This window comes from Nerophis ophidion, linkage group LG06, assembly GCF_033978795.1.
Source record: "Nerophis ophidion isolate RoL-2023_Sa linkage group LG06, RoL_Noph_v1.0, whole genome shotgun sequence".
Lineage (NCBI taxonomy): Eukaryota > Metazoa > Chordata > Actinopteri > Syngnathiformes > Syngnathidae > Nerophis > Nerophis ophidion.
Genome location: NC_084616.1, coordinates 66,750,581 through 66,775,075, shown reverse-complemented (window position 1 = coordinate 66,775,075; position 24,495 = coordinate 66,750,581). Strand labels below are relative to the sequence as shown.

At 41.3% G+C, this 24,495-nt stretch overlaps 1 protein-coding gene across 1 annotated transcript in view; it reads left to right on the top strand.

The window, feature by feature from the left end:
- Window positions 1-840: 840 nt before the first annotated feature.
- Window positions 841-24,495, top strand: part of LOC133555141 (insulin receptor substrate 2-like) — a 25,097-nt gene continuing 1,442 nt past the window's right edge. Inside the window, exons 1-2 of the mRNA XM_061904657.1 lie at window positions 841-3,612; window positions 6,262-6,740. Of these exons, the coding sequence (XP_061760641.1) occupies window positions 1,031-3,612; window positions 6,262-6,740 (3,061 nt within the window). The 5' untranslated portion in view covers window positions 841-1,030. The remainder of the gene's footprint in view (window positions 3,613-6,261; window positions 6,741-24,495) is intronic.

Here is a 24,495-nt window from a genome sequence, read left to right as displayed (position 1 = left end):
TCATAGTCATCATTGTCACCGACGTCCCACTGGGTGTGAGTTTTCCTTGCCCTTATGTGGGCCTACCGAGGATGTCGTAGTGGTTTGTGCAGCCCTTTGAGACACTAGTGATTTAGGGCTATATAAGTAAACATTGATTGATTGCTTGATTATTCAGTCAAAAATAACACTACAGCTGTGTCCACTGCAGAGGACACGACCTAAGAAATAAATAAACACATTTTCTGACCAAAAATCGAACTATTGTTAAATACTTCATGCAATGAAATTAAAATATATTACTGAGTCTCAGGAGATGTTTGCAAATTGTCAGTGTGGTTGAGATTCCAGAAGATGGCAGTGTTTCTACACCACTGAAGGGAGTCACCGTTCCTGTTTTTGCAAGAACATTTATGACGCTCCAAAAGCAATAACATGCATGCACGGTGGCAATAATCAAACACCAACATTGATGTTGTCACTTGCTGTACAGTTTTTTGCTGAACACTTGAAATGCGAACGTGGTCTCAAAACACTGCTTACGTAACAACTGAGAGTACAGTACACATGCACACTCATGTTGCGCCTTGCAAACACTCAATCATCCAAATACACTTACATAAAAAAATGTGTACAGTCAGTTATCTACGTGTCATATAACACAAAGTACTGTACACTGTTGTTTTTTTTTTTTTGGGAAAAATAAACGGAATTTTCAACGGGCTGCGGATATTTGTTTCCATGAGTCTCGAAGAGGGGGCGGTGCCTGCCATATTTGAATAGTCGAGTCAGCCAATCAGCGGCCGGAGATTGGATGATGGACAGACACGCCCCCCTATGACTCGCTGTTCCATTCTGTTTTTAGAGCAACGCGTCACATGTTGTTTTTCTCCACAACCGGAGCACTTGGACGCTCGCCTTGACCGCAGCTTTGACGTTAAACACCGCTGAAACGTCTGCAATGGACTGAATGACAACACCGTCGCCTCCACAGCTGCTATATTTCATTTTTCTCGGCTCAAATTGAGAACTTTTTTTTTGCGGCAGAGAAATGGCGAGTCCTCCGGGGGCGGCGGGACACTTATTATTGAATGGCGTCAAGAAGTGCGGCGACCTGCGAAAACACAAACACGGACACCGGCGCTTTTTCGTGCTGAGAGAGCCAACCGAGAACTCCCCTGCACGGCTGGAGTACTACGACAGTGAGAAGAAATGGCGGAGCAAGGGCGCAGCCAAACGGGTGATCGGTTTGGACTCCTGCCTCTGCGTAAACAAGCGGGCGGACGCCAAAAACAAACACCTGATCGCTCTCTACACCAAGGACGAGTACTTTGCCGTGGCCGCAGACAGCGAGCAGGAGCAGGAGAGCTGGTACGTGGTTCTGACGGACCTTCTGGCCGAGTGCAGGGTGTACGACAGCCCCGCGTCCACGTCCTCTCTTGTGGGCTTCGAAGAGGCCAGCTATGGACTTGTTGCCCCTGCTGCCTACAAGGAGGTATGGCAGGTGAATTTGAAATCCAGAGGCCTGGGTCAGGTGAAAAATCTCACCGGCGTGTTTAGACTCTGTTTGTCCAGCCGGACAATCAGTTTTGTGAAGCTGAACTCGGAAACGGCGGCGGTTTGTTTACAGCTGATGAACATCCGGAGATGCGGCCACTCGGACAGCTTCTTCTTCATTGAGGTAGGGCGATCGGCCATTACTGGGCCCGGGGAATTCTGGATGCAGGCAGAGGACTCTGTGGTGGCCCAAAACATTCATGAGACCATCTTGGAGGCCATGAAGGAACTCTCTGAGTTTAGGCCCAGGAGCAAGAGCCAGTCGGCCAGCACCACTCCGATCTCTGTGCCCTCCCGACGCAACCTCAACAATTTACCTCCAAGTCAGACGGGCCTGGTGAGGCGATCCAGAACTGACAGCATGGCTGCGACGTCCCCAGGGAGGAAGATTGCATCCTGCCGAGCGAGAACCTCCAGCGAAGGAGACGGAAGTGTGCCGTGGCCTGTGTCCACATCAATGCCCGTGACCGCGAGTCACACCAGTTCAAACTCTGGCGTTCAACTCAGCAGGTCCCACACACTAAGCAGCGGGCGCACTTGCAGGATGCTAGAGTCGTCCTCTAACCTGCATCACAGCCTGTCTGTAGCGATGTCCAACTCCCCTCCTTGTCCCTCCAGCCCCATCAGTGTTTCTCCTGGATATGCTGGTCTCTCCACCCCCGACAAGGCTGGCCGACCCTTCAGCTGCAGCGCCTCCATCTCTGGTTCCCTTAACGACACCACCTTCATACTGTGCGATGATTACAGCTGTAGTCCAGTCGAAGCAAAGTTCCTGCCCTTGTCCTGCACCGACTCCCTGTCCAGCACCCCCCCATCACGCAATGAAGGAGCAGGGCTGGATAAAGCTTACAGGAAGCGAACGCACTCCCTCACCACGCCACGCCAACAAAAGGTGGTTACACCGCTGTCCTCTGCCTCCCTGGATGAGTACATGCTCATGAGGTTGAGCGGCTATGGACACAACACCACCACACCCAAAGTGAGCTATCCAGAAGATTATGGAGACATAGAGATAGGCTCGTCCAGAAGTTCAAGTAGTAATCTTGGTGACGACGGCTACATGCCCATGACTCCAGGTGTGGCGCCGCTATCAGGCAAGGTAGACAACTATGTGCCCATGAGCCCCATGTGTGTCTCTGCTCCAAAGCAGATTGTAAACCCCAGAGTGCATCCTCACGGGACTGCCAGCAGGGGCTATAAGACCAGCTCCCCCTCCAGCATCTCACTGGAGGACAACGGTTACATGAGAATGTGGTGTGGCTCCAAGTCCTCCATGGACAGCCCAGACAGGCATGGAGAATACATGACCATGTCACCAGGAAACCCCCCTGCACTCCAGACTTCTCCTGATTACTATACAGGTGCAACGGCTGTAGAACCGACAGCAGTGAGGGCAGCGTACCAATCCAGCTCCCACACACTCCCTGCTAATGTCCAGGCCTCCAAGAATGATGAGGGAAGCCAGTATGTGTTGATGAGCCCTCAGAGTTCCCTCCGGGGAGGGTCGGATTCAGACTACTATTCTATGATGCAACCTGCTGCAGCTCAAACTTTGTCACAAAGCCCTTTAACGGCATCCCCAGCAAGACATGGCTGGGTGGATAACCTGCCCCACAGAGGGAGACTGGGCAGACCCAACAGGCTGCCCCTTGACAACATCAGGACCCTGCCTAGCATGAATGAGCACCCAGTGCCCGGCAAGCCCAGCAGCCCCGGAGAGTACATTAACATCGACTTGGAGAGGAACCGATTCTCTCTGCCTTCAAGTGAGTCTGCAGAAAGGAGGCTGTCGACTTTGACTTCAAGCGAAGAAGGTTCCAGGAGGTCTTGCCTGACTTCTTACGGCAAACTTGAGTTGGCCTCGCACCCGCCAGAGGAGGCTGAAGGTATTGCTGCAGACCACTTGGATACACTCCCAGACTTGTCTACGTGTCCGAGCTCAAAAGAGGATGGGGTGTACCATCTGGGCGACGAGAACAGGCCAAGAGAGAGGAATGATGTTGACAGCGACTACACTGAAAGGACGTTTGGGATGAACAGCTCATCCCCGCAACTTGTCCCTCAGGGGAATACAAGGTATATGCTTTTTCTTTTTTTAACAAGAAGTGTTCACTTCCACTCTGTAGCCTGAGGATGTAAACAATGTATATAAAGGTGTTAGGTAAAAGGGTGTCCAATGAGCAGCAAATCTAATAAAAATAAAATGATTCAATATGAATGAGATACGGCTTCACGGTGGCAGAGGGGTTAGTGCGTCTGCCTCACAATACGAAGGTCCTGCAGTCCTGGGTTCAAATCCAGGCTCGGGATCTTTCTGTGTGGAGTTTGCATGTTCTCCCCGTGAATGCGTGGGTTCCCTCCGGGTACTCCGGCTTCCTCCCACTTCCAAAGACATGCACCTGGGGATAGGTTGATTGGCAACACTGAATTGGCCCTAGTGTGTGAATGTGAGTGTGAATGTTGTCTGTCTATCTGTGTTGGCCCTGCGATGAGGTGGCGACTTGTCCAGGGTGTACCCCGCCTTCCGCCCGATTGTAGCTGAGACAGGCGCCAGCGCCCCCCGCGACCCCAAAAGGGAATAAGTGGTAGAAAATGGATGGATGGATGAATGAGATACAAAAATCATTCTAATTTGCTCTTGTCAGCTGTAACACAAAGCTAGTAAGTGGATATTTTCTTCAGATAGGAAGGATTTAGATGTTTTCAGTGCAAACGTGAAATTAAGTCTTATTAAAAGTTCAACGCAAATATAAAATGTATAATTCAAAATGCCATGTATAAATATATCAAACAACAAAGATAAATGGAGTGAAATGGTCAATATAATAGGGGTGTAACGGTACGTGTATTTGTATTGAACCGTTTCGGTACGGGGGTTCCGGTTCGGTTCGGAGGTGTACCAAACGAGATTCCACATGTACATATTAAGTAGCGTAACGCACGTTGTGAAAACAATGCACACCGAGGCACAACACTACGATAGACTGACCATACGTCCTCTTTTCACCGGACATGTCCTCTTTTGCGGAGCTGTCCGGAGAGAGTTTCTTAAATGCATCAAATGTCCGGCATTTTTAGTTAGGGTTGCGTGTATTTTCAATGTACGTTCAGGGTTAAGAAGGGGTTAAAAACAAAACAAATTGTGCGCGCATGAATGTTTGTGCCACTGAGAGACAGAGAGAGCTAGAAGGTTATGATAAACGCGCATGCGTCGCCAGGCTCTGCTATTTATCCATAGATTTATCAGATTTCATTTTTTACTATCTATAGCAGGGGTGTCAAAAGTGTGCCCCGGAGGCCATTTGCGTCCCACAGCTAATGTTTCAAAATAAACAAAAACATTACAAAAGTGAAATAAAAACGCTTATAATTTAGAAAAAGTTGCAATGTTGACTAGTAAAACAAATATTGAATCAAAATCAATGTTATTATGAATTATTGACCGATCCAAGGTTCCGATTACTTCACATCAAATATTCCACTAAGAAAAATATTTTTGGTGGAAGAACTTGCAAATTTGGGAAATAAATAACCCCCAAATTTATATTTTGTTGTTTTCTTACTGTACAGAAAATGAACCAAACCGTGACCTCTAAACCGAGGTACGTACCCAACCGAAATTTTTGTGTACCGTTACACCCCTACAATATAATTATTTACCTTGTAAGCCAGGCAGTTACAATTAGTGTGAGCAGCACTATGGAGTCTTGAGCATTAATCAACACATTTAAAGACTTGCACGCAGTTTGACATGTGCACTTTGGTTAAAGGTTGCGGCTGTGTGACTGCATCATAATCATGCTACTAGACCTTATGCGGCACCTGCATTTTGTGTGTCTGTAAAATGAAATACTTTGATATTTGATTTAGAAAACATAACGTTACCCTAGCCGAAAATATTTCTAACATGTGTACACACGAGTAATGTTTGACCATATCCTATTCTATCCTAAATAAGACACTTGGATTTTTCTGGCGCTGTTATCATCCATCCATCCGTTTTCTGCCGCTTGTCCCTTTTTTTGCACCGCTTTGTTCTCGTCGAATACATTTTCATTCACACAGCTGGTGAAGTTTGAAGTCTCAATCTTTTGATTTAATGGAATTAATAACAACATATTCTGTTCTGAATGTTTTTTTGTTAGAATTTCCCCGACAAGGCCTTTGTTGAGCTTTTAGCAGATGCTGGTAGAAGTAAAATATGGATATAGTGATGCTAAATATTCAGCAATATAGCTAGAATCTTGTTGCCTTCTGTACTATGGACAGGAAATGTTAAACTGGTATTTATGAGAAGGTTCAAAATTGCTGTAATATAAAAAAAACACTGAATATGAATTATAAAGTTCCATCCCTCCTTTTCCTACCGCTTGTCTCTTTAAGGGCAGCGGGGGGATGGAGCCTATCCCAGTTATTTATGAATAAATAAAAGGTTTTAAACATTTGACACTTCAGTTGGGCTTTTTACTGTACAGTAATGATTTTTTTCCTAGTTTTTGCCTTTATCCTCCATAAAGTTTGGTTGAATTTGCTAACCATAAAGAATTTGCTAAACTGCATAGATAGGCTCCAGCACCCCCCGCGATCCCAAAAGGGACAAGCGGTAGAAAATGGATGGATGGATAATATTAACATAATTGAGCACACTGATCCAAAGAAAGTCTTGCGTAGGTTATAATGTCTTCATGATTTAATTAGTTTTTTTATTTCTTCATTTTCGTGTAGCCAGAGCAACAGAGGAAGGAGGCATTCGTTGGAGGAGCTGGCAGTCCCAGATGGCATTGGGGTCTTCCTCCTGGAGGGTGCCTCTTCATCCACACTCAACCCTGTTGGCTCCGCCAAGGTGATTCGCGCCAACCCCCAAGGACGTCGACGCCATAGCTCTGAGACCTTCTCCTCCACGGCCACTGTCACTCCGGTCTTCCCTTCATTTGCTCGCGGGGAGAATGTGAAGAGGCACAGCTCCGTGGAGAACATCTCGTCACGAAGCAGTGAGGGCTCGGACGAGGAGTACGGAAGTCCCGTCAACCGCTCAGCTGGTTACCCTCACGGACTCAACTATATTTCCTTGAACCTACTTGATGGCAAATGCGATGAGTTGGTTGGCTTCAAACCAGCAAGCAGCTGCAAAGGCGGTGTTGGTGGATTACACAGCACGCCATATGCCTGCTTGGGCTTCAAGGAGGCTGCAACCACTGCCAAAGGTGAGACGTTTAACCTTTTTTGGCTAAGCTTTTATTACCTACACTTAACCCATATAATGCCAGATAGACACCAATGCTTTAAATGGGCAGCCAGTAAACTGCCATGGATTGTTACACATGTGTCACAATAGCAAAAAGGCAAATATATATATATATATATATGTATATGTAGGTGTGGGAAAAAATCACAAGACTACTTCATCTCTACATAACTGTTTCATGAGGGGTTCCCTCAATCATCAGGAGATTTTAATGGAAGCATTCACATACAATGGTTTATATAGGGCACAGAGTGGGTGGGTACAAGCAGGCGTAGGGTGTGGTGATTGGCTCATGTGTTACCTAGGAGGTGTTTCCGTCTGTGGCGGCATGTTGAAATGATTTCACTGCGCTTGTTGAGGGATGATAGATCTGGATGATATATAATAAACAGTTTCTCTTTTAAGCATAGGTTGCATCTTTTATTACCACTGTTGTAAGGTGTGCTGGATGCAAGAATTTGCCATGTTATTGAATATTCAACATTATTGTCTTTGAGGTTCCAAATGTGTTTACTGAGTTCTGTAGAATTCCGCAAAGTCTGGTTTCTAAAGGAGGCGTTGTGATTATTCCATCTTGTTTTGAACGCTCCTTCGGTTAATACTACGTACGTGTCGGATATATAACTTTATATATATATATATATATATACACTCAGAAATGGTTTACCTGGTTACCAGTAAATTAGCCTTTTACAATGTTTATGTAATATATATATATATATATATATATATATATATATATATATATATATATATATATATATATATATATATATATATATATATATATATATATATATATATATATATATGTGTATATATATATATATATATATATATATATATATATGTGTATATATATATATATATATATATATATATATATATATATATATGTGTATATATATATATATATATATATATATATATATATATATATGTGTATATATATATATATATATATATATATATGTGTATATATATATATATATATATATATATATGTGTATATATATATATATATATATATATATGTGTATATATATATATATATATATATATATATGTGTATATATATATATATATATATATATATATGTGTATATATATATATATATATATATATATGTGTATATATATATATATATATATATATATATGTGTATATATATATATATATATATATATATGTGTATATATATATATATATATATATATATATATGTGTATATATATATATATATATATATATATATATATGTGTATATATATATATATATATGTGTATATATATATATGTGTATATATATGTGTATATATATACATATGTATGTATGTGTATATATATATATATATATTACATACACATTGTATTTCACAATAATTAGTAATATTTTACAAAAAGCATCATTCTAGTTTAACTGAGCCTGAATTGTTATTGGTTAAAGGGGAACTGCACCGAATTTTGCCTATCGTTCACAATTATAATGAAAGACATGATGGCGGATGGATTTTTTTTTTTTTAATGCATTCTAAATAATAAATACATTTGATCCAAAGTCCGCTTACAATGGAGCCTATGGGAGCCGTTCCGTTCTGCCTATAGAAAGCCTAAAACACAGCCAAACACATCCATTAGGGTTTTGTATACATGATGTAAATAGGCCCATTTTTAATAACATTTAATGTTTTATGTATTTCAATAATTTTTAGCGTACACGACGCAATAATTTAAAAAGCACATTCATTTTTTAAAAAACGCATCACAATGTTTTTAGTGTCGCCAGTTCCAGGTCTTAAATGCCGGCCAAAGCGTCTCAACTTGTCGAAATATATTCTCAGCCATTTGCTTTCCAGGTGTGAGGCATGATTTATGATCTACAATAAACTTACAGAGAGCAGGGAAACAGCAGACCACTCGATGTAAACATAGGGACAAACGGAAGTGATTATGTCACCGCTGTCAATAGTTTGTCAGGGATCGCGCTTATAAAAACAATATCACTAATACTTAGTTAATATTAAAGTCACTCAATGTAAATTGAGTATTGTTGACGTTTATTTGTTATTTATCCGATTTTATGGGCGGAATAGTGGCGCTCCCATTGGCTCCGCTGTAAGATGACTTTTATTTACGTTTTTTTAAATATCTAGAATGCATTAAAAAAAATCCATCTGCCATCATGTCTTTCATAATGATTGTGAACGATAAGCAAAATTTAAGTGCGGTTCCCCTTTTAAACCAAATCTTACACTACTCAAACAAGTTAAGGAAATTTCCGATTTCATGTGAAACATCAGGATGAATGTAAAATGCACTATAACCTTTTCTTAAACTTAATTTGAACTCCTCTAAACTTTTGAATGCACATGTCCAATGTTCAATGGCCTGCCACAAGTAGATTTAATGCTGCATGTATGTACACCATCGCTCATGAACACATAACGCACCTAGTCCGCCGGTGAATACGAAGACAAAGCAGGAGGGCTCATTAGATACTCTTAATGAAAAAAAGAAACAGGCAACGATTATTTTACATTTATTACCCTACCTCTTAAAGAAACTAATGAATATAAATGACAAGAGATAATTAAAAAACAAGTTTTGCTTTTATTTGATGAAAAGCTAGTGTACTACATACCCTGCATCTTACTCTTAGAAAAATTATAATCTTTATAAAGTTTGTTCTTTTCATAACGGACACACATTGGACCTGGTGTAAAATCATTTTTTTTTTAAATTCTGGCATAATTACTGCAATGCTTTTTTTCTAATGTTGATCAATAGGCATTGTCCTAATCAAGTAAAGTTATTCAATATGGAGTTTCCATGGAAAGCAAAACTTCTGTCTTGAATGAAATACAGGTGAGAGTGGCCGTGCGCCAACCCGAGGGTCCCTGGTTCAATCCCCACCTAGTACCAACCTCGTCACGTCCGTTGTGTCCTGAGCAAGACACTTCACCCTTGCTCCTGGGGGGTGCTGGTTGGCGCCTTGCATGGCAGCTCCCTCCATCAGTGGTGAATGTGTGTGTGAATGGGTAAATGTGGAAGTAGTGTCAAAGCGCTTTGAGTACCTTGAAGGTAAAAAAGCGCTATACAAGTACAACTCATTTATTATTTAAACAAAAATTTAGTATATCATTGCATGAATATAAATTAAAACTCCAAAATAGTGTATAAATGTTAGTGTGAATGTTGTCTGTCCGTCTGTGTTAGCCCTGCGATAAGATGGCGACTTGTTCAGGGTGTACGCTACCTTCCGTCCGAGTGCAGCTGAGATAGGCTCCGGCCCCCTCTCACCCCAAAAGGGAAAATCGGTAGAAAATGGATGGATTGGAGATTGAGTAAAAACTTCAATCTTCTAAAGCATTGAGAGCACAATGAAGCATTGAGATGTCTCTAGTTTAGTCTGCTGAGAAACGCAGCCTGGGGTAGACTGACGGAAGCTTGGCTGCCAGTTTGCGCCTACGGCCCCTCCGACCACCACGAATCATTCATTCATCATTCATTCACCAGTGTGAGCGGCACCGGGGGCAAGGGTGAAGTGTCCTGCCCAAGGACACAACGGCAGCGATTTGGATGTCAATGGGTGGGAAGCAAACCTGCAACCCTCAGGTTTCTGGTACGGCCGCTCTACCCACTACGCCATGCCGCTCCCACACACTCTACAGAGAACAGAATGAACATTTTACAAATAAAAACACATCATGTAAATATTTTAAATAATATAAAAAATTTACTTTTGTTTATTATAAAACAATGCATTCACATTTGTGTTTGAAAAGTATCCTTAAATTATTTTTGTTGACATCCAGTACTTTGTTTAACGATAAGATTACTTTGCTGGTATTGTGATATGTAACCAGTGTTTCCAACCGATATTAATACATTTGGCACTGACTGTTCAGAATTTGCCATGTTTATGCGCGTTTATGTGGATTGATTGATTGATTGAAACTTTTATTAGTAGATTGCACAGTACAGTTCATATTCCGTACAATTGACCACTAAATGGTAACACCCCAATAAGTTTTTCAAACTTGTTTAAGTCGGGGTCCACGTTAATCAATTTGTGGTACAAATATATACTATCATCATAATACGGTCATCATACAAGTTAATCATCAGAGTATATACATTGAATTATTTACATTATTTACAATCCGGGAGGTTTGGTTTAGTTGAAATCAGTACTTCAGTCATCAACAATTGCATCGTCAGAGAAATGGACATTGAAACAGTGTAGGATATTTACAGCGAGCAGTGAACATAGTGAGTTCAGAAAGCATAAGACTGGAGACTTTTATTTTGAAACCATTAATACAGAGGTCTCGCTGCTGTGTTGGATCCGCTTTGGACTGGACTCTTGCGACTGTGTTGGATCCATTATGGATTGAACTTTCACAGTATCATGTTAGACCCGCTCGACATCCATTGCTTTCCTCCTCTCCAAGGTTCTCATAGTCATCATTGTCACCGACGTCCCACTGGGTGTGAGTTTTCCTTGCCCTTATGTGGGCCTACCGAGGATGTCGTAGTGGTTTGTGCAGCCCTTTGAGACACTAGTGATTTAGGGCTATATAAGTAAACATTGATTGATTGATTGAGGTACTCCTACTTTCGGTTTTGCATATGATACAATCGTAACTTCCGATCGTAGAGAAAAAAGTTGTTGCCAATGTCAGTTTCCGAATGCTTTAACAAATATACAATATGTGACACATTGATGGCTTCTCCTGAGTGTGCCTAAGCAACCCAGTGCCACAGATAGATTACAGTTCTGTGGGAAGCAATGGTAACTGTGGAGGAGCGATTGCATGGCAGTCTGCTGTTTGAGTTCCCTTCATCAGCCTAATAGCCCAGTACCTACACACACAAACTCTATGTGCAGTGTTTCCTACAGGTCAGGCATCTAATTGTGGTGGTGTGGTCGAGTGGGGGGTTGTTGGGTGGTGGGGGGGTGACCAAAAAAACACGGAGTTGGAATATAATTACAACACTTTATGTACATATTCATATACATCCATCCATTTTTCTGCCGCTTATTCCCGTTCAGGGTCGCGGGGGGCGCTGGCGCCTATTTCAGCTACAATCGGGCGGAAGGCGGGGTACACCCTGGACAAGTCGCCATCTCATCGCAGGGCCAACACAGATAGACAGACAACATTCACACTCACATTCACACACTAGGGCCAATTTAGTGTTGCCAATCAACCTATCCCCAGGTGCATGTCTTTGGAAGTGGGAGGAAGCCGGAGTACCAGGAGGGAACCCACGCATTCACGGGGAGAACATGCAAACTCCACACAGAAAGATCCCGAGCCTGGATTTGAACCCAGGACTGCAGGACCTTCGTATTGTGAGGCAGACGCACTAACCCCTCTTCCACCGTGAAGCCCTATTCATATACATATTTATATAATATTGACATATTTATATAATATGTAACTTCAAGCTCCATTCACAGACAGAGTCCCATTGCTTTTATGAGCGGTCGAGCGAGTCAAAAGCCGAAAAAAAATATATTATTACTTTTTTTTATTATTTTTTTTTTTGAATTTTCATTTGTGGCGGCCGTAATTCTTTCGTGGCGAGCCGCCACAAATAAATGCATGTGTGGGAAACCCTGATGTGCATGTGTGCACACTAAAAGTAAGTGTAGTAACGATCCAATTGCAGCGTGTGCTTGTGTGCTGTTTATGCTGGGCTTCCTCAAACTTGTGATGTCATTGAGCTTGAGGCAGTTCCGGCTGTTTTTCAATGGGATCAGCGTCAGCATGTGCTGCACGTCAATAGAAACTTTGTGGACCCCTTTGCACTGTGATCAATCCTGTGTCCCGGAATATCCCAATCAACATAACACAGGCCGGAGTACGTCATAAACAGAATGCTGCTGAATGTTGACACAAAATGAAACCTGACCCCTTAGCCTGTGCATTGTGACCACCCTAAGGTTGATGGCGGCACACAGCGCTTTGAGGGCTGACATGTAAGCATAAGTAAATATATGTCCTTGAAGGCAGCAACTGAGTGGGTGCGTTGCTATGCAGTCGCCAGGTAACTGTATGTCCCATTCTTCACAGCTTCATGGTACTTTCTTTTTTTTTTTTCACCGAAAGCGCCTTTTATTCAGCACCACATCTTAGGTGGGCAGCGCGGCGGTTCTGTTATTCTGTCATGAAGCCCAAATTCTATAAAACCAGAGCATGGAATTTAGATTTAGGTTTGAAATCTTGATTTATTCCCTGACACAACTTTTTCATTCACTCTCATGTGCATGAATACTTGTTTACACTGTACAAAATCCAAAGGTTGAATTAATTAAGAATTCTCTCTCGTTGACTCAGTGCGATGAGGTGGCGACTTGTCCAGGGTGTACTCCGCCTTCCGCCCGATTGTAGCTGAGATAGGCACCAGCGCCCCCCGCGACCCCAAAAGGGAATAAGCGGTAGAAAATGGATGGATGGATGACTCAGGGTCAGAATTAGGGCTGGGCAATATGGCATTTTTATTAATATCTCAATAATTTTGGGCTATGTCACGATACATGATATACATTGCAATATTTTGCCTTAACCTTGATGCATATAATCACATTAGTATGATGATTCTGTGTCTACATTAAAACATTCTTGTTCATACTGCATTAACATATGCTCATTTTAAAACTTTCATGCAGAGAGGGAAATCATAACTAAGTCAATTGACCAAAACTGTTTTTATTAAATAGTTATTAAGCAGTGGCACAAACATTCATGTCATTTCAAAACAGAAAGTGCAAGATTGTCAGAGACATTTTAAAACAAGCTATTAGTGCACTTTTGTGCATGATGTCACTAAGATGACATATCAAAACAAGGCTAAATTAAAGTGCATTTTTTGAACAGAACGCTACTATCCATCCATCCATTTTCTACCGCTTATTCCCTTTCGGGGTCGCGGGGGGTGCTGGCGCCTATCTCAGCTACATTCGGGCGGAAGGCGGGGTACACCCTGGACAAGTCGCCACCTCATCGCAGGGCCAACACAGATAGACAGACAACATTCACACTCACATTCACACACTAGGGCCAATTTAGTGTTGCCAATCAACCGCTACTACAATAGTTAAAAACAAATAGAGTGCACTTTTGTGCATGATGTCACACACGATATTTCAAAAACTGTCAAATAAAAATGAGCTGCATAATAGAAATTAAACAGTGTATGTCCTTCGTTCTGTAGTAGGTTCCTGCGGACGTTATTTCCTTCTGTTGTTGACTATTTTTTTCATACGGTGTTGATCTGGAAATAGTTGCTTCGGCATTTTGTGGGTGTGGCACCGAACGGAGATGTTGACATGCAGAGTTTAAAGCACTCTTCATTCTCTAGCAGGTGACTTTTCAAATGATGCTACAAATTAGCAGTAATGCTACTAGGGCTGGGGGATATGGCCTTTTTTTTTTAATATCTTGATGTTTTTAGGCTATATCGCAATACACAGTATATATGTCGATATTTTGCTTTGGCCTTGAATGAACACTTGATGCATATAATCACAGCAGTATGATGACTCTATGTGTCTACATTAAAACATTGTTCTTCATACTGCATCAATATTATATGCTCATTTTAAACTTTCATGCAGAAAGGGAAATCACAAATAAGTCAATTGACCAAAAGTGTATTTATTAAACAGTTATTAAGCTGTGCCACAAACATTCATGTCATATTAAACATAAAGTGCAAGATTGTCAGAGACATTTTAAGTGTCAAAATAAAAATGAGCTGCATAATAGGAAATCAAATAGTATTTGTCCTTTGCTATTTGGTAGGTTACTACGGACATATTAAATTCTGTTGTTGACTTGTTTTTTCATACGGTGTTGATCTGGAAATGGTTGCCTCTGCATTTTGATGGTGTGGCACCAAACGGAGATGTTGACATGCGGAGTAAGCTCTCTTCATTCTCGAGCAGGTGACTTTTCAAATGATGCTACATATTAGCAGTAATGCTACTTTTTATAGCAACGCTTTTGCCCCACACTTGACAAATTACGGTTGTCTGTTCGACATACTCCCACTTGAAGCCAAAACACCAACAGATGATGGACCCCCTGCTGTTTTTCTTGGGAATTAATTCTTCCTTAATTCGCACCTTCTTTCTCTCGTATTACCACTCGCACGGCTCTGCTAGCACCACAGCTAACGTTACCTATGCTGCTCCCTCTCTGCTCCGCGAGGGCGTATACGTATGTGATGTATGACGTGACAGTATGTGACATGTGTAAGAAGGTGCCCTTGTCTGTGTGAAGGAGAGACAGGAAATAACGAGAAGCCTGTAATGTAATTCTCGCAACTAAAAGCAACTGCGTGAATATCACAATATAGTAATGTAATTTTCTATAGACAAACCTTTGATATATCGTGTATATCGATATATCGCCCAGCCCTAAATGCTACTTTTTGTAGCAACGCTTTTGCCGCATAATTGTTCAACATATTCCCGCTTGAAGCCAAACCACCGACAGACGATGGATCCCTTGCTGTTTTTCTTGGGAATTAATTCTTCCTCCATTTGTTAACAGATTCGCACCTTCACTCGTAACGTACCGTTAGCATCACAGCTAATGTTACCCATGTAGCTACGTTTCTGTGTGAAGTTGCACACGTGACGTATGTAAGAAGGTGCGCTTGTTTATGTCTCTGTGAGAAGGAGAGACAAGAAAGAGTGGGAAACGCATGTAGTGTAATGCCCGCAGCTAAAAGCAACTGTGAGAACATATACTCGAATATCACGATATAGTCATTTTCTATATCGCACAGAGACAAACCCGCGATATATCGAGTATATCGCCCAGCCCTAGTCAGAATTATACCAAAAAAAATAGTACAGTGTCCCAATCAGAGTATTGTATGTATAACCCTTCTACTCCTGAACCAATTGTCGATATGAAAGGCATCTTTTAAATTACACTGTGTATAAAATAGAACACAATTGAATTGCAGCTTGTGTTGGATTGTTTTGTTGCGCGACTGAGGCTTTAGAGTGAATGCATGCGTGATGGGACAAGAAGACACGTGCACAACCCCACCCTTCTGCCTCATTAAGTCTTCCACTTGGCAGAAATGAGACGAGCAGAAGTGCGAAGGGCTTCTGCACGGTATTGTTTGTTCTTGAGAAAGAGGGCGGACAGAGGCGGGAGGTCTGAAGTTAAAGCGTAGTCTCGTGAGGTCATTCGCAGAGAAGGGCTTGGTCGTGATCCCCCCCGGCCCCCTCCAGACCCCCGCTGGCCTGCATTTACTTGTCTCATCACTTCTATTCTGCTATTTCACTGCAATTTTTCTGACTTTGTGGATTGTTTGCAAACTTATTGAGAGTCCTGATTATTTTTTGTGTAAAGGTTGTCGCTGTAATTAATTACATGCAAGAGGTGCGATCGCATTCATTGAATGTCTTTATTACCCATGTAAATGTAGTCACGTTCAAGCAAGCCTGCTGTGTGTTAGACTTCTGGATTATTTAGAGCAGGGGTGTCCAAAGTGCGGCTCGGGAGCCATTTGCGGCCCGTAGCTATTTTTTTAAAGGCCTGCGGCACAATCTTTAGCATTCTAATATGAGCATGTTAGCGATTTTTGATAATTTTTGTAAGGTTTTTGATTGATTGAAACTTTTATTTGTAGATTGCACAGTACAGTACATATTCCGTACAATTGACCACTAAAAGGTAACACCCGAATAAGTTTTTCAACTCGTTTAAGTCGGGGTCCACGTTAATCAATTCATGGTATACACCTCAGCGTCAAATAGTTTGCTGAAGAACTATACCTGTTAATATGCTAGCTTTTTATTTTAGCTAATTTTGTAGGCATACACCTCCAGTCATATTTTGGTTCCTGATGCACGCTAACGTTAGCGGGTTAGCATTTTTCCACTCGACGTCCATTGCACCAGTCGCCCGGGATGGAGGGCTAGGGGGGGGGGGGGGTGTTGTCATTGGGTTGAGTTTTTTCTTGCCCTGATGTGGGATCAGAGCCGAGGATGTCGTTGTGGCTTGTGCAGCCCTTTGAGACACATGTGAGACACACGGTTTAGCTCGGTTGGTAGAGTGGCCGTGCCAGCAACTTGAGGGTTGCAGGTTCGATTCCCGCTTCTGCCAACCTAGTCACTGCCGTTGTGTCCTTGGGCAAGACACTTTACCCACCTGTTCCCAGTGCCACCCACACTGGTTTGAATGAAACTTAGATATTGGGTTTCACTATGTAAAGCGCTTTGAGTCACTAGAGAAAAAGCGCTATATAAATATAATTCAATTCAATTAAGGGCTGTATAAATAAAGTTTGATTGATTAATTTTGAAAAATATTTTTAAGTACACACTTTCAGAGTAATATATTTTGTTACTGGACGCCTGATACAGTTAGCAAAAAAATTCTAGCATGCTAATATTAGCAATACAAAGGTCCTGAATAGTCAGGGTTCAATGCCGGGCTCGGGATCTTTCTGTGTGGAGTTTGCATGTTCTCCCCGTGAATGTGTGGGTTCCCTCCGGGTACTCCGGCTTCTTCCTACTTCCAAAGACATGAACCTGGGGATAGGTTGATTGGCAACACTAAATGGGTCCTAGTGTGTGAATGTGAGTGTGAATGTTGTCTGTCTATCTGTGTTGGCCCTGCGATAAGGTGGCGACTTGTCCAGGGTGTACCCCGCCTTCCGCCCGATTGTAGCTGAGATAGGCACCAGCGCCCCCCGCGACCCCAAAGGGAATAAGCGGTAGAAAATGGATGGATGGAATTTTTTTTAACTAATTGAGCAGGTACACCCCTCAATTTCATAATTTGGTATTTTACTAATGGTAACTATAAGCATGCTGTTCTTTGCTTTTTTTACTTGCTTTTTAGCTAATTTTGCTCATAGTTTTTGTTACGTGGTGCTATCTGTCCAGCGTGCTACCTGTTCGGATTCCAGTTTGGCTATGGCTCTTCCATATTCACACAATATTTCTACCGTCCATCCATTCATTCATCGGGGTGGCGGGGGGCACTGGAGCCTATCTCAGCTCCAATCGGGTGGAGGGCAGGGTGCACCCTGGACAAGTCGCTAACACACATAGACAGACACATTCACACTCACATTCACACACTAGGGACTATTTAGTGTTGCCAATCAACCTATCTCCAGGTGCATGTTTTTGGAGGTACCGAGATTTAATTTTTTATATCTTTGAAATAAATGTATATATTGAACAAGTTTTAAAGGTGAAAACTACGAACATGGCATTCTTTAATTTGTCAGTCCGTGGACTTCAGTGGTAAAAGTTTGGCCACCCCTGAGCATTATATTTCTGTTGTCAGATCTAAGGTTAAAGGTTTTTTGTACCTTTGCACTTATGCATACACTCTAATTGCAAGCATTTCTCTTGTGCACATTTCAAAACACTCACATACATACTCTACTTCCTCTCGCTTCACCATCTGGCGCTGTCCCACAAGCCAAAGAGAGCTTGACTATCCACACTATGGAATTCATCTGGAAGATTAGCAGTATTCGTGTCTATCTCCTACTAAATCTCCCGTCTGCTTAGACATCATTCACTTAGTAGAATAGTCAGTGATGTCATTAATGGTCGGCATACTTTGTCACACACGCACATACTACATCATTGGCTACCCAGGCACAACATCCAATATATCCAATAAAAGAGTTGTATCAAAGATGATCCTGCCATTTAAAAGGTCACATTCGTGATGTGAGGATTTTCTTTTGCTGTAGAGAACAAAAGCACAATTTGACATAAATGCTGTTTTTATGTGATTGCTCACATAGAGCAGGCATAACACTAAAATTAAATGTACCACAAAAGTAGATACAAAGAGCACAATGGGGAAAATACATTACCTAGAATCTGTGCAATTTCAGCAGAAATTGCATGTAAATGCAATATGAGCAAACCGCAGAAACGCGCCAGTCGAACTAAAATGCTTGAATGTCCAGGGTGACTGGAGTGTGTGAATCGAGGAACGGTTTGACTCACCGGAGAAATGCGGGCGTTGTAGAACTTTTACAATCCCCATTCATTTCAAATGGAATTTCCTATAAATTCGGAAAAGCAAGACATTTGTAAAATATGGGACATAGTACAATTACCCTAGTGGGTTGTCATTCAAATTTTGTGAATCGGTCGAGAATCGTGGAAATGGTAACAATTTTTATTAGAGAATAGGTGTTGTGTAAAAACAGGAATACTGCGGAAAATAGGGCTGCGAATCTTTGGGTGTCCCAAGATTCGATTCAATATCGATCCGAATATAAGCCGCTTATTTTTTTTGATTCGATTCAATTCGATTCTCTATGCAAAAACGATATTTTCCAATTCAAAACGATATCTGTGTAGGCCCTGCAATCAGGTGGCGACTTGTCCAGGGTGTACTGCAGCTGTGATAGGCTCCACCGACCCCAAAAGAGACAAGTTGTAGACAATGGATGGATGGAAAACGATTCTGTATTCATTCAATACATAGGATTTCAGTAGGATCTACCCCAGTCTGCTGTCATGCAAACAGAGTAGTAGATTTTTGTAAAAAGCTTTTACAATTGTAAAGTACAGTGTTTTATCAACTGATGCAACAATGTAAACGCACAAATGTAAATCCAAGACAACATATTGAAGCTAAGAGCTACTCTGCTAGCTTTAGTCACATCTTCCCCCACTTTTAGCTTCGTCTCTCTGTAAAGTGAAGGTACAACATGGTCAGTAAAAACCGAGGGTGATGGGATGTCATACCGTGGCTCAATAGTTTTGATCATGAACCTGAAGCCTTTTCTCTCCACTGCGCTGTATGGTCGCAGGTCGTTTGCAAAGAAACAAGCGATGGATCTGGTTATCTTCTTTGTCTGTTCAGAACTGGGTGGTAATTTTGTAAACTGGTGAAGTGTGCGTTGATCAGCTGCCGGTGTTGTTAAAGGATGATCCTTGTCCTCTGATCACTCCGGGTGGTGTCTGTCCAAGTGAGCGCTGGGATTTGAAGTATTCCCAAAATACTTAACTTTAGCGTTGCAAAGTCTGCAAATTACTTGAGTCATGTCTAGCCCTTTCTTGCCACGGTAAAATCCAAAGTGTCTCCAAACGTTTGCTTTCAAAGTTTGTCGTGGTGGTTGTATTTCTTCTCTAGGCTGCTCGGTTTCTTTTTCTGCTACCTGCATTTTAGCGGCAACACAACAACAATACACTTGTCTTTGTAGCTAGCCACCAGGTAGCTACGCTGCTTATTGCGCAATACCTACAGTAGCCCCGAAGGCACATTCACATTGCCGGGAGCGGGGGGTAGAACATCGATTTTAGAAAAATGAGAATCGATACTGAATCTTACAACGTGAGAATGGAGATTTGAAGTCAAATCGATTTTTTTTCCCACACCCCTAGCGGAAAATCAAGATTTTTTTCTGACCCCCCCCCAAAAAAAATAGATTGCTTGAATGTCCTGACTACGAGGAACTCTGGTGGTCAAACGCTTGACATAGAATAAAAATGGGTTGTATTTAAAAATGAGAATATGTGGTAATCTAGGTAATTTGAATTTGAATGAAGAAACATGTTGGCTTTAACGTACAAGGTGAATGGAGTGTGTGGATGGATGTCGGAACGGTTCGAATCGGGTGAGAAATGTGTTAATTATGCAAGTTTGAAAATTGGCCGTGGTAAAGCCACAAAGTGAGCGGGTAGATATCGATACTTAGGATTACACTCATGTCAGCAACAACTTTTGCATTGATGGAAAGCTACCGATCATAATGTGAGGGGAAAAACCGAAAGCATGAGTGGCAGTTTCAAAGTAAATATTCTTCAAAACACGAGTCTCCGCATAAACGTGCATAAAGATGAAGAATTCCAAACATGTAGCGCCAAATGAATTAGTGTTGGTCTAAATGTGTCAGTGGCGGACTTTCTCAAATACCGTATTTTTCAGATTATAAATCGCTCCAAAGTATACGTCGCACCAGCCGAAAATGCATAATAAAGAAGGAAAAAAACATATATATGTCGCACTGGATTATAAATCGCATTTTTGCAGGGAAATTTATTTGATAAAATCCAACACCAAGAATAGACATTTGAAAGGCAATTCAATTAAATAAAGAATAGTGAACAACAGGCTGAATAAGTCTACGTTATATGAGGCATAAATAACCAACTGAGAAGGTGCCTGGTATGTTAACGTAACATATGGTAAGAGTCATTCAAATAACTATAACATGCTATGCATTTATCAAACAATCTGTCACTCCTAATCGCTAAATCCGATGAAATCTTCTTTCTCGATGTCGCTTCTAAACAACTCTGCCAACTCCAAAGGTATGCGCCGCTTCCACTTGTCATTTTCTGCTGCATATTTCACTACGTCCAGCTTGTAATCTGCAGTACATGATTTCCTTTTCAGTCCAATTGTTTTTCAGCACTTCTCAGTTTTTATAAGTTACCGCCAACGATGAAATGTAGCATATAGCAGTTAGCGTCCCATGGCCCTCAATACACTTCTGCCTTGACCCTCCCCCGCCGAATACTTATTGGCTGACGTGTATGTGACGATTGCTGACGTGTGTGTGACGATTGCTGACATTTTCTTCGTCTCTTCCGCGAATGAGATAAATAATATTATTTGATATAGTGTAATCTGCAGTTCATGATTTCCTTTTTGGTGCCATTTTTGTTCAGCCCTTCTCAGCTTTTACAAGTTAACCCCAACGATGAAATGATCCACTTTAATAGCAATGGCAGTAGCATATAGCAGTTGGCGTTCCATGACCCACAATGCACTTCTGCCATGACCCTCCCCCTCCAAATTCTTATTGGTTGACGTGTATGTGACGATTGATGACATTTTCTTCGTCTCTTCCACAAATGAGATAAATAATATTATTTGACATTGTGTAATCTGCAGTACATGATTTCCTTTTCGGTGCCATTTTTGTTCAGCCCTTCTCAGTTTTTATAAGTTACCGCCAACGATGAAATGATCCACTTTAATATCTACGGCAGTAGCATATAGCGTATAGCAGTTAGCATTCCATGACCCACAATACACTTCTGCCATGACCCTCCCCCGCCAAATTCTTATTGGTTGACGTGTATGTCACAATTGCTGACATGTGTGTGACGATTGCTGACATTTTCTTCGTCTCTTCCGCGAATGACATAAATAATATTATTTGATATTTTATGGTAATGTGTTAATAATTCCACACATAAGTCGCTCAGGAGTATATGTCGGACCCCCGGCCAAACTATGAAAAAAAGTGCGACATATAGTCTGAAAAATACGGTAAATAAATGTACAGTATGTAAAACACTGACAAAAAAATGGAGAACTGGAAGTAATCATAAAGTCAAATCAAGCATCTTCCTGTTGTAGCCAATGGTAAATGGAAATGGGTTCTACTTGCATAGCGCTTTTCTACCTTTTTTAGTGAACTCAAAGCACTTTGAGACTATTTCCACATTCGCCCATTCACACATTCACACACAAACATTCACACACTGATGGCGGGAGCTGCCATGCACTGTGCTAACCAGGACCCATCAGGAGCAAGGGTGAAGTGTCTTGCTAAGGGCACAGCGGATGTGAATAGGATGGTAGAAGGTGGGGATTGAACCAGTAACCCTTAGATCAGTGGTTCTCAACCTTTTTTCAGTGATGTACCCCCTGTGAATTTTTTTTTAAATTCAAGTACCCCCTAATCAGAGCAAAGCATTTTTGGTTAAAAAAATAGATAAAGAAGTAAAATTTAGCACTATGTCATCAGTTTCTGATTTATTAAATTGTATAACAGTGCAAAATATTGCAAATTTTTAGTGGTTTTTCTTGAACTATTTGGAAAAAAGATATAAAAATAACTAAAACTTGATGAAAAAAAGCAAGTGATTCAATTATAAATAAAGATTTCTACACATAGAAGTAATCATCAACTTAAAGTGCCCTCTTTGGGGATTGTAATAGAGATCCATCTGGATTCATCAACTTAATTCTAAACATTTCTTCACAAAAAAATAAATCTTTAGCATCAATATTTATGAAACATGTCCACAAAAAATCTAGCTGTCAACACTGAATATTGCATTGTTGCATTTTTTTTCACAGTTTATGAACTTATATTCATATTTTGTAGAAGTATTATTCAAAGGATTTTTGAATTGTTGCTATTTTTAGAATATTTTATAAATATATATATATTTTTAAATCTCACGTACCCCTTGGCATACCTTCAAGTACCCCCAGGGCTACACGTACCCCCATTTGAGAACCACTGCCTCAGATTGATGGCAGGGCCACTCTCCCAATTTCACCACGCCTTCCCCAATGTGCATAAATCAAGGCTGATTGACAAGTGTCCGCCAATGTTCCTCACACTGAAAGTCAGAGACTCTGCAAAGAGGAAACACACAAGTTGGGAAAAATACATTAACAATGTGGATGTAATTGTTTTACTACAAGGCATTGTATTGTTTCACTTAGTGATTTTACGTGATCTTATTACAATGAATAGGGAAAAACACCAAACCACTCCAACTCACCACCACATCATAAACCTAAATTACATATGCAAATTGTCCAGACATTCATTCTGGCGTGCTCTGTGTCGGTTGTGTATCCTGTGGATTTGAATTTCATTGGTTGCCACTATGCCTGAAAGGGTACACTGTAGAGAACAAGCATGTTCTTAAAATAAAGTACGTTAAACTTTCCAGTCATGGTGTGTGCGTGTGCACGCAGTGAGGTAAAAGTAGGCTGGGATGTTCTAGATCGACGTGTTAGCGGCTGGATAAGTGCGTAGCCAGTGTTCCCAGCGTTGTGCCAGCAGCCTCGGCTGCAGATGAGATTACTTGCGGCAGATTAGACAGCAGGCCTTGATCAGCTGCTGGCGACAGGGAATCAAAGCATGCCTGAATATAATTTAATATATCACATGGTTTACAATAATAAAATAATGATATTTGACACCCTGCTGATTTTCTATGTATATATGACCATTAGAGAACTCCAGTCCGTGTAACACATGTAAAAAAAAAAAAAGGTTATACAGTGGGGCAAAAAAGTATTTAGTCAGCCACCGATTGTGCAAGTTCTCCCACTTAAAATTACAGAGGTCTGTAATTTTCATCATAGGTACACTTCAACTGTGAGAGACAGAATGTGAAAGAAAAATCCAGGAATTCACATTGTAGGAATTTTAAAGAATTTATTTGTAAATTATAATGGAAAATAGGTATTTGGTCACTTCAAACAAGGAAGGTCTCTGGTTCTCACAGACCTGTAACTTCTTCTTTAAGAAGCTCTTCTGTGCTTCACTCGTTACCTGTATTAATGGCACTTGTTTGAACTCGTTATCTGTATAAAAGACACCTGTCCACAGCCTCAAACAGTCAGACTCCAAACTCCACTATGGCCAAGACCAGAGAGCTGTCGAAGGACACCAGGAAAAGAATTGTAGACCTGCACCAGACTGGGAAGAGTGAATCTACAATAGGCAAGCAGCTTGGTGTGGAAAAAATCAACTGTGGGAGCAATTATCAGAAAATGGAAGACATACAAGACCACTGATAATCGCCCTCGATCTGTCGCTCCACGCAAGATCTCATCCCATGGGGTCAAAATGATCATGAGAACGGTGAGCAAAAATCCCAGAACCACACGGGGGGATCTGGTGAATGACCTGCAGAGAGCTGGGACCAAAGTAA